Source organism: Parasteatoda tepidariorum, chromosome 8 (genome assembly GCF_982258835.1).
Source record: "Parasteatoda tepidariorum strain Cologne lab strain chromosome 8, Ptep-v5.0, whole genome shotgun sequence".
NCBI classification, from domain to species: domain Eukaryota; kingdom Metazoa; phylum Arthropoda; class Arachnida; order Araneae; family Theridiidae; genus Parasteatoda; species Parasteatoda tepidariorum.
The window spans coordinates 106,639,459-106,659,310 of NC_141762.1; the positions used below are offsets into that span (position 1 = coordinate 106,639,459).

The 19,852-nt window shown below is 27.3% G+C and overlaps 1 protein-coding gene across 7 annotated transcripts; it reads right to left on the minus strand.

The window, feature by feature from the left end:
- Nucleotides 1-396: 396 nt before the first annotated feature.
- Nucleotides 397-19,484, minus strand: LOC147806644 (integrator complex subunit 11-like). 7 transcript variants are annotated; one of them, XR_015436071.1, is made up of 8 exons: nt 19,109-19,484; nt 15,137-15,235; nt 12,820-12,898; nt 12,269-12,362; nt 12,051-12,190; nt 8,172-8,283; nt 3,432-3,587; nt 397-1,503 (listed from the first exon to the last, which is right to left on the minus strand). XR_015436071.1 is itself a non-coding variant. In XM_087169605.1 (3 exons), exons 1-3 carry the CDS (start codon nt 13,361-13,363, stop codon nt 12,131-12,133), a joined length of 192 nt encoding a protein of 63 aa, XP_087025731.1. In that variant the 5' UTR covers nt 13,364-13,739; the 3' UTR covers nt 12,043-12,130. The 7 variants fall into 7 exon arrangements, 1 of the variants encoding a protein (XP_087025731.1); XR_015436069.1 differs by having other exon boundaries at nt 12,273-12,362; nt 19,109-19,478; XR_015436072.1 differs by lacking the exon at nt 3,432-3,587 and having other exon boundaries at nt 12,273-12,362; nt 19,109-19,481.
- Nucleotides 19,485-19,852: the final 368 nt, after the last annotated feature.

A 19,852-nucleotide genomic window follows, 5' to 3' on the forward strand; every position in this document is an offset into this window, starting at 1 on the left:
TAAAAATTGAATAATAATAAAATATGATAAAAAAAGACTATTACAAAATAAAGTATTATTACAAGATTTTTTAAAAGTATTATTAAAAAATAGAACGTAATTAAAAGTCTGAGAAATGCAAAAATGGTACAAATATTGCAGAATGTGTAACAAATCAAAATTAAATGTTGAATAAAAAAAAGTTAATAATTAAAATTAAGAAAAAAACTCAATATGTATATTGATAGGTATATTACGAAAAAATTAATTTTTTATAATTATTAAAAAAAAATTAATAGCGGTTATGAAAAATAGATGGGGCTTAGATAAAAAGCTGAGGAAGGGGTTATTTCCATAAGATGAAGGAGGATTACAGGAACAATATTACAATAGAAATAAAGAAGAATTACCAATAAATATAGCCAATTAATGTTTTAATGGAATTCAAAAATACATAAAATCAAATGTAGTTCATAGAAAAATAAAGGTTTTATTATATAAATTTCTTTTATGATCAATTTTAACGCATGCTTGTGAAACCTGAACCATATCTTGCACAGATGAAGCTATGCTGGGTACCTTTGAGAGAAAGGTCTTAAGAAGTATTTTTAGAGGAATTTAAAAAAATGGTATGTGGCTTAGAAGATCAAATCTAGAGCTTAATCACTCATATAATGAACCTGACATTATTAACTTTATTAGAGGACAAAGATTAAAATGGGCAGGCCATGTTATTAAAATGGACGAAGACCGTACTACAAAAAGAGCTTTTAATGTCAGACCAGTTGGCATGTAAAAAAGAGGCAGGCTGAATTTGAGACGGATGACCTAGAAAAATACTTTTTGGTCTTAAAAACTTAAACTTGAAATCACTAGCAGGAAAAAGGTTAGTCTGGAAAAAACTTCTTGAGAAGGCCAAGCTGTCGCATAATTGATAATGATGATTCATTGAAAAAATGGGAACATTTGTAAAACAGAAAAGGGTGTTACCAGAAGTAAATGGGTTCGGTGCAGAAGATGAGGGAATAATCAAATTAGGCGAGAAAGTGTAGGTGAGATAGATCTGGAAGATGTCAATGAGAAGAGACTACTTCCTACATCCGAAGATATGCTATTATATACGTTTAAAATTTTAGCTTTTACTTTTATTTTCTCTATATGCCAAAGTCTTCTGAGACTAGATATCAAAGACAGATGATAGCCTTTGTCTTCCTCTTCTTTTTTCACTTTTAAGAGTTCTTATACCGCCCTTTCAAAAGTGTCCATCTCCTGCTTTCTTTTTTTTTTTTATCCGAGGAAATTGGCATTTCTGATGAGTCTTCATTTCTTTCCTCTTTTTCACTATTGGGAATGTTGGACATTGTTTTTGATTCTAAACCTGGATGCATCAGAAGAAGCAGATCCGAAAAGTATGGGCTTTTCTTCCTATGTCTGACACCATCAAAAGAATGATTCTCCGTTTGGTCCCCAACTCTTTAACGAAGGAATTCCTTTAGCAATTCCACCTTTTCTGAATTTCCATACCTGTAAGAATTACGAAAAATATATTTGTAGAGTGCCAGCCAAATCTTTCCACAAAAATAAACCCCTTTTAAGTACTTTTTAAGCCCTATATACATTAACAAAATACAAACTAATTTTCTAAGATTTTACATGATCATGATAAAACATCTAGTTTCTGACAAAGAATTCTAGATTATATTAGCTACCGTAAAAAGATTTTTCGAAAGATTTTTCAGTTCAATTTCTGAGTGCGGAAATTGAAGCCTGAAACTGAGAATAACTTGCAGAATGCAGCAGAGTTGCACATGACAATGCAATAATCTCGCCGAATTCAGCTCAGTAGAAGCACACGTGGACTCGCAAGTATTTCATCAAATATGTATAATGATTGGCGCTTTCATACGTTGTGGACCGACAATTGGCTGAAATGGATTCGGGTTGAATGAATTATAAAAACGTTGAATAGAATAATGGGAAAAATATATAATATAAAATTGTTTACATTGTTTTTATATTGAAAGAAATTAATCGTACGTAGGTCAAGGTATCAGTTACTTATGCATACAACATTGAATTTATCAATATCATGAAAATTCCTGTTAACGATAGGAGGTTCATTCATTTCATTCAGTACCAGAATATAGACAAAACTTGCCCTAATATTAACAAAACACATACATTTCAAAATTATGATAGCTATAAATCTGTTTGTAAAATTAATATTATTTATGTGTTACGCTGTTCTTTTTGGAACATGAGATACGTTGGACAAACTAGTAACTCCAGGGTATCTGCTACATTTTAGATTTTCAACTCCATGATCAATTCCAAGAATTTTTCATGACTTAAGAAAGTTACTATTTTCCCCGACAAAAACACAACAATAAATTTAAAAAAGCATTTTATTAACATTAATAGAAATCATAAATTTTAAATTTAAAAATCGGAGTAAAGAAAGAGTTGAAGCAATAAAATAGCAGAAAAAAATACAAAAGAAAATATTTTTTTCTTTTTATCTCCAGAATTATATTCTAAAAATACTTTTCTTGTTCATCGGAAGGAAAGGAGAGAAACACTCCTGATTTTTCTGTTCTCATTTCGGAATAAAAAAAATTCACCAATGACTGGCTTGCTTCAGCTAGCTTTTTAAATTGATAAAAATAAAAAAATTAAATAATAATAAATATTCTGAAATCACAGAAGTTTAAAAGATAATTCGTTCTAGAAATTAGTTTTTTTCTTTCTTTTTTTGAAAGAACACCATAATTTTTAAAGAACATGATAAAAACATTTTATGTTTCAACAAAATATGATTGTGAGTAGGGATTTTGTTAGAAATCCAGAACACCATGAAATTAGGGGGATTCCATTTTAAAAATTAGATTTTTCGGTAACCTAAATCCATGACTTTCCACGATTTTTTTTTTTTTAAAATAGTTAAAATCCTGACATGTCATGACAAATTTTGTTCAATACCAAAGTTCATGATCCTCCATGACTTTCCAGGTGCACAGATACCCTGTAACTCTATTAATATTAGAATTAATAAACATCGTAAAGATATAAACTAATCAAATGATCAATAACTTAGAATTGAATCATATTAGAGAATCACATTTTTTCCCCCCGTTTCATATTGAATCATATTTTTTTCATTGCATCACATTTTTTTTCCAGTTTCTCTACAGAATTACAGTATAACTCGGATTCCCTAACAACAAAATTATATAACTAATAGAATAATTATATATAATAAGAATAATTAATTATTCAAATCATAAACAATTTCTTTACAGATGAGCAAGATTGAGTAAATCTTTTTATCAGTAAAATTCACAAAATATTAACTAACATGATGAAAACTAGTTTGTACTGGAAAAAACAGGTCTAATCAAATACAGAGGGTGTCAATTTTACAGTGAGAAAAATAAACAATAAAATATATTAACCTGTTAATACAAGACATCAACATATCACATGCCATGAGTTTTATTCTTTCTTCCAAATGTTTGGCAAAAACTTGATCAGGCCAATGCAAGTCCCGGATGAAAGATTACAATGTATCTAGTTTCCAAAAAAGATCTTCAGAAGTAATGCATCCATGCCTACAAGACGAAGATGAAAATGCAATACCACAAATCAATGAAATAACTATTACTACAACACAACATTTGATTTTATTAATCAGGGGTATGTCTAAGTTTTTTTTAGAGGTATTTTGTGAAAATTCAGATATAATTAGTGAAAAATTAAAAATTATATTAAAAAATCAACACAAAAATATGGTAAAGAAAGAAAATATTTTTAAAAAATGTCACTACAAATAAAAATCTCAAAAATTTCTAAATATTTTTCCACATATATTCAAAATTAATTTTAGTATGGGAACATTTTGGGCTTAAAATTGTATCCAAATTTAAAAATCCATAAAAATCATTGTCCATAACTAAATTTCAATTTGAATTTAACAAAAACATGCATTTAACAATACTAGCACTAAAAGTTATTTTCATTACGAGAACATTTTTGACTAGGTCAAACAGAAAAAAGTTTCCCAGAGAAAAGATGTTTCGTAAAAAATGAAGTTATGTTAGAATAAATTTACGATAGTGATTAAGGTTATGTTCGAATGCTTAGAATAATGTTTGAATTTCGACTTCCTGTACAGTTTATACAGGGAGAGCCTTGTTGTTTCATTTAAAAAAAACTCAGCAGAAAAAGAAGAAGAAAAAGCTCGCTTTGATATGGCGTAAGCGACGGGTTAGGCATACCACATTGCACTACCTGACCAAACACGTGCTACCCTTTCATAAAAGACAGTTGAAAGAAAAGCCCTTCTTTTTTATAGATTGCAACGAGAACGGGGTTTGCATGAGAGCTTGCTTTTTTAAAAGTATTTTCTGAAACTAACGTTAAGTCTAATTTGTGAAGGAACTTCTAAACCATACTAAATTCACTCAGGACAGATCCCTGATAATAGAGATCAGTTGCACACAACATTAACTTTTAGAGTACATATGTAAGATTCAGGTTTCTTCCGTACAATGCTATTGCAGAAGATTTTAATTTGAGAAAAAAAAGAGTTACTCTCGCCAGACTAACATTATTTTCCTGAGTCCTCTTTAAAAAGACGATTATCCCCCACAAGAATTATAGCTGTGATAGAATTCAATGAATGGCAACCACTAGTTGATTCATTGCGGTTTTGTGTAAAGCTGGGAGAACTGTGTTAAGATCACCATACTTTGGAGTGCTGACTATGAGAGCCAGGGCTCCGGGCAGGTCATTGTAGAAAAAGTAGCAAAACAAGTGACAATTTTTTTAAAAAGTAATAAATAGTGACTTAATTACAAACAGTGTTGATATTCAGGCAATATCCTATTAACCTTAAAAATATACAACTTAAAGGAAAAAAATTGGTTTAGAAAGATTTATTGTTGCAGCTGTTTATTGCTTTAATTTACTGCTATTGAAATTTTTTTTCAAAATTACATAATAAATAGTTTCTAATTTTTTGTAACTAAAAAAAAAGCTTCAGCTACTATGGCTTTAAGCATTATATTAAAGAAGAAGGGAAAGTATACAAAAAATATTGTTGTTATCATGTAAAGTCAATACACATTTACTGAGATGTGTTTCGCTTGAGGAGTAAAAAAACATTGTGTTTTTAAATATGTGAAGAACTGAAAAAAGATTATATAACTATTATTAAAAAAAAATTACATTTACAATAGAAATGGCGCAAAACGATTGCGGCAAAAAGTGATTAATGGAATAAAAAATTAAAAGTATCAAAATTGGAACTATGTGCGAAAGTGGACACATGTGATCATTGTCCTAAAGGGGTTCAATTCAAAACATCTATATATATATTTCTCTTACACGGCGACAAAAAAAGTCTCATAACAACTTCCCGAATGGCAACTGTAGAAAATCGACAAATGATTGCCGCTAAAAATGTCACATGCAAAATCCAGCTGAGGTGGCTCAACATATAGCACTTTTAAAAACAGAAACTGAAATAACCAGAGAGCATTCTCACCAAATGTGATCTCTTCCGAAATTCACCCTATCAACTGCGGCAATCTCATACTATTAAGCTAGGCAGAAGTGAGTAGTCTTTGTCAATAGATCTCTATTTTAGTATTTTATTGAAAGCGCTTTTTTTCACAAATTTATAAATTACTAATTTATTTGACGATTAATTATACCCAAAATTTTAACCTTTTTAAAGGGATATTAGTTTTAGAAATTTTATCTTAAGATTTTATACTATAGCACATTTCTAATAGGTTTAACGAATTACATGTCATTTATTTGAATTCAAATTTATTTTAATGACTTAGTATTTACTAAAAAGATGTAATTTTTTTTAAAAAAAAAAAAGTTGTTATATGGATTTGAATGATTGTTTTGAATTCTTAGAATTTTGTGCATTTGCAATGTACGTAAGTTAGCAGTGAGCAAAGCGAGCTTTCTTTGCGAAGTAAACCATACAAGATTGCGTAGCAATTTTCTGGGGTTGGCAAGCGTTAGTGAGCAGGGGGCGCAGCCCACTAGTGCATTTATAATAACATTGTATAAGAAATATAATTTTTTTAAAAAATAAAAATGGTTAGAAAAACTCCCAGGGGAAAAAAAGTGGAATCACGATAGAACCAAGAGCGTTAAAAGTGATTTTTGAATATACAATTAACAAATAGTCGTTACTGAAACCTGAAATTTGAGAGAAAATAAAACATTGCAGTAATATGAAATTAAATGAATGCAAAAACTGTTGAAAAATTTACAACGTAATTGTCCTGAATCGAGTGTGTAAAAAAAGTTAACTTAAAGGTTAAAAAGTAATAACATCGCATTAAAAAACTACGAGGAAAGGGCAGAAAAAATTATTAACATTTGCATGAGCACCTAATGTAAACACGGGAAATAAAACTATAAGAAATCAGTATGAAATCAAATATGCCCAAGAATGATTTTCGAAAAAAAATCATTAACAAACAGTTGTTACTGAAATACACGTAATATAATAAACATCATATTATGGAGAGTATCGTATTATAAATATGGAGATTTAAAAAAACCAAGTGAAAAAAAATTTGCAGAACTTGTCAATCATTTGACTGATAAAATGATTATAAAACCTAGTAAGTTTAAGGTGAATCAATTTGAAATTCTTCAATTTAAAATTCGTGCGTCATAATATTGTATAAAAAACAGCACAATTTGAAAAACTACATAGAAAGGACTGAAAAAATTCTTAATAACTATTGACATCAAAATTAATTTTAAAAAAACACCCAATGGTGTGAAATTACGTGTCAAAAAGAGATTACTTAAATTCGCATGACATGATAACATTTTATTAAAAAAGAACCAAATTTTTGAAAAGGGAAAAAAATAATAATAAAAAGTATAATATAAAAGTAAATATTTTATTTACGCTTTCTCTTTTGAAGATAAAGTAAGAACTTTTAATGTAAAATAAGAACTTTTAAGAGTGTTTAATTTCTATTATGCAAAATAATACTCTATTAAGCACATTTAAGCTACGTATGAACCCTACAGAAAAAGGAAGTTCAATTTAAGGAGAAATACACAAAATTTCATGTTCTGCAGCTCCACAGCAGATAAGAAAACGAAACTTAAGATAGATGATGCCAAAAATCATTCCTCGATACAGTGAATGGCTCTCTTGCATTTCAAGAGGAATTCATTTGAAAGTAGAAATTGTCTATTTTTCTTCACATATTCAATTCTCATCTATGCCCCACCCACTTGGGTGAGTCCATCTTTACTAGAGCAAGAGGATTATAATATCATGGGTCACGATAAAAAAATTAAAAACCATGAAATCCGTAGTAGTAATTGCAAAAAAAAAAAAAAAAAAAAAAGATAGAAAGAAATTCGGCAACGAAATTACGCGAATTGAACTCCACAAATTTGTTTTTAGCTCCCAGATTAGGTTATTGTAATAAATAATATCATAAAAAAAGCGGTTTTAAAAACAACAGAAAAGTCAATAGCAATAACTGCTAAAAATTCAGTAGAATTATTGCCTTAAAAAGTAAATACTCAACTGCGTGATTCGAATTTTCCATATCTTTTGAAATATATCGAGATATTCAAAAACCATGTGAGAACCAGTAACTGCCGAAACATATCTTCGATTTTACGATACGATCAGCGTAAATTGAGAGCATCGAAAAGTGATTATCTAAATGCATAAGTCAAACATTACATATAAATTTCGGTCCATTAGATCCACATAACGGACAACTTGGGAAGCAAATGTAAGTTGTTGATGGAACCTCCCTCCGCATAAGTTTTCTGAAGAAAAGCTGTGCTTAAGTGAAAAATGCACATAATATACTAATAAGCAAGATCAGGATGTTGAAGATACATGCAGTGGGTGGGTGGATTATTCATGTTTCAAGCCATTTTTTAGATTTTTTCCACTTTATAATAATTTCTTTATGTATTGTAAATAATATTACTCTTAAGAAAACTTTTGTAGTAAGTTTTTTCTTTGCGATTAGTGTAAATATTGCATATTATTGTTTTAAATATTCTCCAATAACAAATTTTGATGTTGAACAGAGGCATTCTTTCAAAATTAAGAAAGTTAACTACTGAATTTTAACATGTGGTGTATTTATAAAAACATGGTTAAAAATATAATTCAGTACCATCTTCACTGGAAAACAATCCCATGTATCTGGAAACTGTTTAGCTAAAAGTGTGTCCATATCAACAGCTAACAATGACCAGAAGATCTCCACGTGTTGAACCATGCAAAGCCTGTAAAATTTATTTAACATTTATTTTATTTTCCTGATGCAAGCAATTTTAATAGCTATCTTAATCATATCTAACGAATATTTCTACCATCAAAAATTATACAGAACAGAATAAGTTATTTCACTAAATAACAAGATAAATCTAAAAATTTTGTGAATGGCATTTATGAATATTTCAAAAGTAAAAAGAGTAAAAAATGCAATTCTATGCATACACATGAAATGGCTGATAGAAAGGAGAGCAAGAAGAAGTTTTGTTTGAGCAGAGAAACATATCTACTACTCTAGGTGTATGTCTAAGAAATGCATTACATGTAGACCTAGAATCCATATTCAATTGGTTTAACCTTTAAACATTTCAGAGAAGGAAAGGAAACCATACTGATGACAACTCATATTAGGGGAGACCATAAAGAGATGTGACGATTCCAGGTATATGACATATGCTGTTGATCACTTATAAACATTGAAAGATTCTGGAATTAAGTAACAATAAGGGACAGTGTTAGTAGATCAATCGCAGAGGTTTCAGCAAATGAATAATACTTTCTCGTTTTATCCCGCACTTGTTGAAAACAAATAACATTTAACTTAGAAAAGGCCTTTGAGGACTCCCTGAAGACAAGTTGCATCGTCTTTTGATTTAATGTAAAAAAAGCGTTTGAGGACTCATTTAAGGACAGTAACATCAATTCATTGCAAAAAGAGTCTCCACAGTCTCAGTTTGTGCAAAGTGTTTCGCGACTAACTGATTTTGTCTTCAGCATTATCAAAAATGTTTTAATTTACCCTTCCACTCACCAAACTTTTTAAATGCACTTTCTATTACTTTTATGTATATTCATTGAGTCAACTCACTTAAAATTGGATCCCTAACATTGCATCAATAATTAAACTGATTCAAATTCTTATCAGAAACATTAAATAAAAGAGCAAAGCAAGTTCAAGCTTTTTATAAGGTTCTATAAGCAAAGTGCTGATTATATAAATGAATAAAGTTAATCAAATATAAAACTGTTGCACATTGCACAATTTAATTTTGAAATGTTACATTAATTTCCGAAAGTTGAATTTAATTTTTGGCAGTCAATTATTAACTGCTCACCAAATTCAATTGTGAAGAAAAAAGTATGTATTAATGTTTTTACAACTGGGCAATTCCATGGTGTACGGAGTAAAAAATAAACATACATTTCTTAGGAAAACTGTGTTATAAAACTTGAGTTAAGTTTGTAATCATCAAATTTTTAAATCAAATATTTAGTACATCATAACCTATCAAAAAACAATTTGTTTTTTAAAAACTGAGTATAATAAGTTCAAATTAAATGGATTAAATGGTTGGTGTCAGATGTAAATCACACGAAAGCAAAAAATGATTACTCATTTACAAATTATCTTAACTCTGTGAATTTGTTTGTAATTTAGATGTAAACTTGACTGAATTTTGAAGCTGACATTTGAATAAAAAATTCTATGCAGTTCTTATTTTGTAAAATATGATACATAATTTTTTTTTTCTATGTCAGTGTCATGTACATTTTCAGTTGGATACAAATTAAAGTTAATGACAACCATTATAATGACTAAAATAATTTCAATCTTAATACTATAAACATTATGTTTCAGTTAAATAGTATCAATTCAATAGTTTCAATTAAAAATAATCTTCTATCACCTGCTGGAATGGATGGATCAATGTGTTTTATAACATTTTCTATTTTGTAAAAGTTAGTTGAAAAATCACTCATTTTAATTTTAACACTGCAACATATGTTAACAACAATGTAAATGGAACTCATATTTAAGCAATATTTACTTAAATTTAATAATTTTAAAAAATCCGGGAATAAAAAATAACTGTCGCTAAATTATTTCTTTATAAAAAAATTTAAAAAAATATGGGAAAACTTGCCAAAAAGTTTCATTATTTTTATTTAGACTAATAATAATAAAAAAAAAAACTGCTTAGACCCATAATCTCCAAAGAGGTCATGGGTTTTTCCATTCATTTAGCAACCATGGGAGAGTTTCATATGGTATTCTAGTTTAGCAGGGTAATAATGGAGAAAATTTTAATGCAAGCAAAAGCATTCCTAAGATGATGATATTTCAACTCATTTGCAATAAATTTCCGTCTAAATAAAGTGGGCATAGAGAATAGTAAAATAATTGAAATTAAAAAAAAATTCAAGCTATTCTTTAAAAATTCCCTGATTTTTCTAGATTTTTATCCTACTTTCCCTGACTTTTCCAGGTTTTTTCCAGTATAAGAAAATTCCCTGATAAATCCAGGTTTTCAAGGTTCTCTAGGTGGGTGGTCACCCTGGTAACAAATGTGCTACTTGCCTCTTCTTTCTTTCCTTTAAGTGAAGTTTCTTTCATTGCTATTACTCTTCTTATATTTTTAAGTAAAAAATTAATTTGACTAAAAATATTAATTTGATTATAAATTGATTGGATTAAAATCAATTCGATTTTCATGAAAAAAAAATTAAAAATAAAACTACTGAACTTTTAAATGGAGAAATAGATCCTAGGTTCTCAAAATTTATATGACTATATTCTAACAGATTAACAACACATTTCTACTAGATTAACAACATGTGATTCATATTTCTCCAAAAAAAAGCATTTTTTTTAGTTCAATAAGTTCAGAATAAAATTCATTATCAATTTATTTTGTCACTACTGAAAAAGATAATCAAATCTACAAAGTGTGTGTGGCCCTTAATGTTTTACTATAAAAAATTATTAGGTATAATCGAAGCTAGTACACAAAAGAAATGCTAAGTCAAATATTAGGACAAACTCACCATCATTGAAAACCTTTTAGAAAAAATTGCAAAACAAGTGTACTATTAAACACAGTAAGACAGATATTATATACACTATGTGTATTAGACTGATGGTATTCAAAATTAGTTTTAAAGTTAAAAAACTTATAAGAAGAAAAAGTTTAATATTAATCAAACAATTATGGTTCTTTGAAAGATTTAAAATATTTAAACTCGGCATTTTCAAGTATTAGTATTCGACATTGGCTCTCCATAGCACCATCTGTTGAAAAAAATTTGAAACTAAAACTTGATGGAAAATTTTTTAACTTGTTACATGCTTTTACTGTAAGAATAATTTTCTTAATGTTAATCATTGTGAAAATGGCTAACCTATTTCAGGACATGCTCTGCATATACCACTAGAGATATTTTATTTTATATACTAGAAAAAGTACAGTAGGGAACCGATTATCCGGAACGATAGGGACCATCGCTATTCCGGATAACTGATTTTTCCGGTTTTCTGAATAGCTACAAAAAGCCGTTTTTTTTTATAGTTAAACCCACCTAAAAAAATAATATTTGGAAATAATCTTAAAAAGAAGAAAAAAAGAAGTAATACACTAATGATTATTCCCAAAATGATAGTAAGGTAAACATCTTTCCAAAAAGAAAGAAAAATCCTAAAATCTTATGAGGAAAAAAAAATTTTTTTTTTATAAATGGAGGGAAAATTTATCGAATTTCGTTCCGGTTTTTTGGTTTTCCGGTTTTCTGATTTCCGGATAACGGGTTCTGTACTGTATTACACCTGATTCCAATTGAAATGTAGTTAAATCTAATTGCCATTTTCAGGATCTAATTTTATGCCATTGTCATAAAATTTGTAGTGCTTTTAAAATATTTATGGTTATATCAAGAATAGCTCTATGCTTATTCAAGAATTGCGATTATTCTGGTACTTTAGAACTTAGATGCAATTTTATACCAAGTTCTGGGGTGATTTTCTTTGTCAAAAACTCCATTTTTGAAGCTATTCCGTGCACCAGCAAGACTTTAGATGGTTCTTTAGATAGCATCAGCATGCGCACTGAACAACATATACTGCACAGACATTTTAACTTCTACCTATTTAAAATATTCATATCATGAACAGAACTTCAGATCATAAATTTATTAAAACTAATAACTAAGTTAATAACTAACTTACAATCTGGTGATTTTCAAATTCAATTTTCTTGGCACCGCTAATAACTTTATGACCAGTCGTTCCAGATACACAATAACCAGGCACAATTAACTATAAAAAAATATGATCAATTTTAATTTAAACAAACATTTTTAACATATACATAATTTCTGAAAAGTCACTTAAAATAAAGTAGCCCCTCATTGGCTACAAGGAAAAGGTTCATTGTATTAAAATGCATTTTTGCCAATTTATGCTCTTTGCAAGATCGATTTTCTTAAATGGTAAGAAATGAGAATTGAAAAATCACTAACAAACTTAGTTATGGTAACAATTATTTGAAATTAAATTTAGGAATTCAAATGAAATAGTGTAGGGAACCACTGCCGAACTAGATTTGCCATCACTTTAAATATTAAAAATTATAAAAATATAAAATCTTGCAGAAAATTTGGAGAAATAGGTAGCATTGAAAATGTAGGTTTTAACGAGACTAATGAAAGCAATAAAAAATATAAGCATGTTAGTTCCAACTTGCTAGTTATAATTATACTAAAATTACACTTACTCTTATTGTAAAATATTCTTCAAAAATAGCAACATATGCTCCTTTCAAACAAATCAAAATTGGTTCTAGATCTCCATTGCTACAGATAAAAAAATAATGAACGAGAGTTATAGTTATGTGAAGGTTCTCTTATATTTTAAAATGCAATGAGAATTCATAGAAAAGGATAATCTTCATTTTTTGCCCCAAGAAAAAAAATTGCATGGCTATCCAAAAGCATCAAAAGAGAGAAATACAAGAAAAATTTAATTATCCGGAATGCACAGCAATCGGCATATTCTGGATTTGGAAAGTTTCAGATACTTGAGCACCAAAAATCTCAGTATATTACGTTACATTAATTTCTGGAAAAATGCCACACTTTAATAATAAAAATTATTGCAATTGACACTTATAAAAAAATAATGATAAAGGAAAAAGACTAAAAAAGTTATTCATAAAAATTATTAAAGATAAATATAAAAAAAACTGCAGGACAGCTCTCTTTGAATTAAATACGTACTTGTTTAAAATTGAGAGATATTGAAGGAGAGGGGGTTTTCATCAAGAATCCATCAATATTTTACAGTATATTCTCAAACCTTCCTTTTTAGAAAGAATAAACTATGAATTTCTGAACATTCTACTTTCTTTATCTTTCTGGTTAGTCAAATTTTGAGCAGCCAGGCTTTTATTGTATATCCGCAGAATGAAACATGTCGTATAGAATTCAAAATTCAGAAAAAAATGTTTTTAATTTTGTAATAGTATCACAAGTTAAATTATTTCCATAGCTACAAAGTATGGCTACGAAATCTCATTTAATGTTTACTTTTACTGCCATAAAATAAAAACTTGTTTAACTAATATCAAAGTCCCCTGTGTAATTGTGACAGCTTTCACTTTTAAGACATTGCTTATTTCACTTTTTATCACTAATTGTTTTAGAATTATTTAAAAGTAAAATCAGATTATCTAATTTAAATACAATTTTTAATTATTTTATCAAAATCAAAACAAAAAAAAATTATAAATAAAATATTCTTGCACTACAAAAAAAGGATAATTTGAAATAATTTAAAATTTTCACTAAGAGTTAGGTCTTATTTCACAACAAATAAAAACATGTTACGCGGAATGAAGAATTATACTTGTACTAGGATTATCTATATAAGCATGGTCAAAGAATTGAAAAAGATTTATGCAATTCAAATTATTAACCCAAAATGTAATCTAAAAAGATTTTTTAAATTACTTAATTCAAGGTAATAGATTTTGAGACAACCAGTAGATATTTTAACCTGCCTAAAACCTCACATCTTTTCTTCAAGTCACTTAAAAACTTGCCTTATTATAAATGTAACTATCATTGTATTTATCATTTTACTCTAGTGTAACTATCATTTTTTAATCAAGAATTGATTTCATTCTCTATGATAAAAGTATCTACAAGTGTCACAGGTGAAACAAAGCTATTTGTTCAAAGCACTCTTGAGTAGGAAAATATTGACAAAGCTCTTTGGCATTTACTGCGTTTCTGAAAGTTTATACAGACGGGCCTGTTTATCTTGAATCTTTCGAGAAAAGCAAAAAATTTGAAATAAAGAGGTTTTGAGTTATACAGGTACTTTAAAAAATTAAATTTAACTTAGAAATTTGATTATAAGTGCCTTAATTGTTTTTAGTAGAAATATATAGGCATTTCTGTACATTAATTATACCACATATATCTATTTACATAAAAATTTTTAACATACCTTTAAAACTGAAAATAATCTTTTTAAAGATTTTTGACGTCTAACTTTCTTTGTTTGTTATGTTGTTTGAGCATTTGTGCTTGATTATTAGAAATTCGAGAAACAGAGGTTTTGAAAGAAAACATTAAAAATTTTGAGATATAGAGGTTTACGATAAACAGCTTTAGCTGTAATAATAAAGGTCTTAGTTCAAGATTGAAGTTAATTTGACATTTTAAAGTTGAAAAAACATGAAAAAATTAACATGTACAGTACAGAACCCGTTATCCGGAAATCAGAAAACCGGAAAACCAAAAAACCGGAACGAAATTCGATAAACTTTCCCACCGCTTTTTTTTTTAAAAAAAAAAATTTTTTTTCCTCATAAGATTTTAGGATTTTTCTTTCTTTTTTTAAAGATGTTTACCTTACCATCATTTTGGAAATAATTATTAGTGTATTACTTCATCGTTTTTTCTTCTTTTTAAGATTATTTCCAAATATTTTTTTTTTAGTTGGGTTTAACAATAAAAAAATGGCTTTTTGTAGCGATTCAGAAATTGTATAATTGAGAATTTTATAATTGAGAAAAAAATACTTACTGTGTAGAATACTTATTGTGATCCTACTTTTATCAAAAACATTACTGCACCCAACACATGCCCAGCATAAAAAGCTTTGATTTCAAGGTCATCATCAACCTGCATAAACAATATTCTATTTTAGAGTGTATAGCCAGATTTTTCAACAAAAAATAAGCACCCTTTCAGTACTTTTCAAGCACTCAAAAATATTTTTAATCACTATAAAAAAAATAATAAAGGAGGATCTGTGCAATAATAAAAATTATTTTTTTCTATTGCTTAAAGTTCTTAATTTATAAACATAAAATCAATAAAATTCAATATCATTTTAAAAAAAACTTCACATAAACACGAAAAAATAGTTTCTGATAAATATGGCAGAGAAAATTGTGAAGATAATGCTTTTTTTGTAATTTAAAACCCCAATTGACACGGCAAAAAAAAATCTCTTTTTAAAAGATAGAATTAAAAACTTTTTTCAAATCCCGAATAGAAAAAGAACCTATAAGAGCTTTTAAAAAACATAAATCAAAAATAAGCACCTTTAAGCATTTTTTAAAAAGGCTATGCTAAAATTTAATGAAGCATATTATTTAAATAAGTAATAGTATTTAAATAAAGGAAAATTTAATTTTTCATTACATTATACATCCCTAAAAATATTTTGAATTAATAAATAAACACAGTAAGAAATATATTCATAAACTTATTGCTGTTAAGACTACCAATGGTCGTTAGCAGCAAAATAAGCATGATGTTTCCAGCGAATTTGCAGTTTTATACTTAACTTTGTAAAAACTAACATTAACATTGTTCTATTAAATTTCTATATCTAATCGTCTTGTTCCTAACTGTTATGTTCCTAATTGTGATTCTTAATTAAAAGTAAAATACGAAAGTGAGGTTGTTATTACTGAGATAACATATTATTGAGTAACCCTCAATTCTGGCATATTAGCACTGAATAATGTTTTTATTCACAATAAAAACATTAAAGCTATGCATTTCAGAAAACTGTCTTGTCTTTTTTCCCCTTTCTGTTTTGATGGTGATGAGATTTAAGATATTTGGTAATATATGGGTAAACAGGAGATAGTCGTAAAATACAGGAGACGATTGAAAAAATACACTCAAAAAAGAAGTTAAGACTATTTTACGTGCCGCAAATTTAGTAACCAACTATGCATTTTAGATGTTGTGTTAGGGAAGAAAATATAAAACCTAAATAATGAAGGAAAATACAACTTATTAGCAACTAATTTTGAAACAGAAATATTACAATATACAGATCTCGCTTGAAATTAGTTAATTATTTAAGCTAGTTGATGAATATTCATTGTATGTCTATTAAACATTTTTGTTCTTGAAAAAATTACAAAATCTTAATAATGTAAGAAAATATAACTTATACGGAACTAATTTTGAAATAAAAATTTTACAGTATCTTATCTGCAGAATAGTATTTAACAGATATGACTTGAAATTTTATTAAATTATAGCTAGTTGATAAATATGTATTTTAAAATGCTGACACCCTACTTGCAACAATACTGATTGTACTTTTATTATTCCTGTAAAAAGAAATAGGCTAGAAGAATTTAATACTAAGTAAAATTAATGATAGCATAACTTCAAACTTTTAACAAGGGATAATTGATCAATATGTAACTATACCATTTAAAAAGTGTTTACATAATGAGATGTTAAAAATATAAAAGGTAATGTATGGTAGTAAATGAAACATTTATGCAGCAAAACTGAAAATCAGCACCTTAGTTACAACTGGCTGGTCAAGTATGTTACAAAAATAAATTAATAAATGACAAAGGATTTAAAAATTTATACTGTAAGCACTTAACGCCATTCTTTATTAATTGATTTTTTTTTAATTCTTTTTTTTATTTCAGTAGTTATGATAAATTTTGAAACATACAAGAAAGGGAATATTGGAAGTTATTTTTCAATTATGTAAATAGTTTTTAATGTAAATGCTTTTAACTAATTATTGTAAATTAAATATTTCAAATATTTAATATTATTGTAAATTAAATATTTCAAATAATAAATCTTGCCCAAATATTTCAATTTTTTTAAAAATAATTTCATACATATCAAATATTTCAAATACTTATAAATTATGTTGTTTTATACCAAATAAAAATTAATGTAATTTTGTTCCTCTGTGTCCATTCATAAGAGTATAGTCATTGAATGTATTTTATTTTATTGAAATAAAAAAGTCAGAATCATGCTAATGTCAATATAGTTGTTCACTTGCCTTCAGATAATATTTATGTTGTCTCATAGTAGAAAAAATAATTATAAGTAAGTAATTTTAAAAACTGAATAAATAAAATTAACATGTTAATGTACTAGGATGTATTTTTTCGTATACTGATTTATATGCTACAGTGTAAAGTAGAAAGCTAAAGGTCCTGCCTGATGATTTCCTCTTAAATTTGCTTGAAACATTTCTGAAATTTATAAATTTAGAATAGGGTTAAACTTTTATAAATGACATGCCTTGCATCCTAACAGTGATAAGACACTATTTTTGTACATTCAGAATGCAATGGGATAAACTGGATAAAATAGAAGAAATCGTTAATTATCACACGGAATAAAATTAAAATTTATAAAATTCATTGAAACTAAGTTTCTAAACAGGTTTTGTTCATTTATATTGAATTTGTAAATTTAATATAAAAGATAAAACTAAAACTATAAATTCCACGTTTAAATTTAGTCATAAAACAAAAAATTAAAGAAGATAAGCCTTATTCTATACTTATATTTTATTCTATACCAATTAGGAGTGAAAGATATTATTCAAATAAAATTAATTTCAATTAATTATCATTTATTTCAATGCTTTTGTTGTAAGCAATTTCACTTTTTTATGTCCTAATCACACTTAAGTTCAGCATTTAGTTATTATATGAATGACAATACTAAATACAAAATATATAAAAAAATTATTAATGTTATTTACATAGTAAAACATATAAGTCCTTGCTTAGAGTTACTCGTTAATTTAAACATACAATTTTAAATGAGAAAAAAAGTCCCCTTCCCCCAAAAGCAGTTTTGTTCCGTTGGAGTACAAACTTCATGATCTTGTTTAAACTTAGTATACAGAAATATTAAAACATTAATATGCTAGTATATAATTTACGCCCCTTTGAAAATCATATTTATATTAAGTTATTTTTCTATTAATGTATTAGTATTAGAGATGTGGAAATTAAAAAAATTTTACAGCTAATTTAACACATTGGACATTTATTATTCAGAAAGGTATCAACAATTCTCAACTGAATATGGATTAAATAAAGAATTGTGTATTATTCATATTCCGAAACAGATTTGTATGATCAATTCTTTAAAAAAATTACTTGATACCTAAATAAATTTTTGCATTTAAGAAATATATTTCAGGCAAATCTCTCTTCTTTTAGGTGTTACTTTCGAATTCACAAATATTGGGAATTATAATCAGAAATGTGAATTTAAGAGCTATTAAACCATAACCATTCTCAAATAAAGAAAACTAAAAAATTGAGATTTCAATAATTTATATGTACAGTTAATTGAATTTTTCTGCAAAGTTAATAATGAATTAACTATTTGCAATGTAAGAAAAACTAAATTGAATCTTAAATTTATATAATTTTGTAATAAAGAAATATATATCCCATTGAATTAGCAATAAAACTGATAACTGATTTTCTTAGATTATTAAGAAACATAAATAAAAAAAATTTGATTGTCAATTAAAATAACTTTGCACAATTTCTTGATTCATAAGAATTTAGGACAATATATATCCCTCTTAATGAAGAAAAAATAATTTTATTTCTTGAAAAAAAGTACTTTGAAAAATTCTTATTTATAAATGGTTCCCACTAAAATTAAAATGTTTTAATTATATATAGATCAATATAATAAGTTAAAAATATTACACTTATTATCAGCAAAAATTTTACTTACCAGATGAAACAGTGAAGACAGAATTGTAGTCAGACATGGTAGCTTGCTTGGTTGAATCATCTTGTATGCACACAGGTAGATTTGTTTATGATCCTTCGTTCCAAAGCTCTTGCCATATCTTCTTGTTGCTCATAATGATGAGTAACCAAAGCAACAGATTCAACTTTTGTTTCAGGTTCCTATCCAATAAATGTGATTTTACTTAAAATAATTATTTATACACTCGCAAAGGTACACTAACTATTATTTATACACTAAAAGCTTATGGAAATTTAAAATTAGACTTTGTTTACTTCGTTACTGAAAAAATTTTAAGATATTTCAAAAATGGTAAAAATAAATTATTGGTCTAAGATCAGTTACGAAAGATTGTACGAAAATATTTCCACGCTTTTAGCTCACTCGTTTTCTGTGACTTTTCAATTTTTTTGGAAGTCAAAGTTCATACGGGGTAAGATAAAAGCGTATAGCAAACTATTAAATTAACATCTCAAAAAGGAGCAGAAAGAAAAATAAATAACTTTATTCTAAGCGTGGAGCATGGACGCTAGAGAATCGTATGGAAGCCCAGCTATTAAGTGTTTTCCGAATCACAATTCTTATTCAAGTGATTTAGGAATCACACACTGAGATTCGTGTTAGAAGGATTTAAAATTTGCCTATTGCAAATAGCATTAAAGGGATTTAAAAATTACTGTTGGCAATTTTCATCAGAGTGATTTATGAATCTCCTTTTGAATTGCA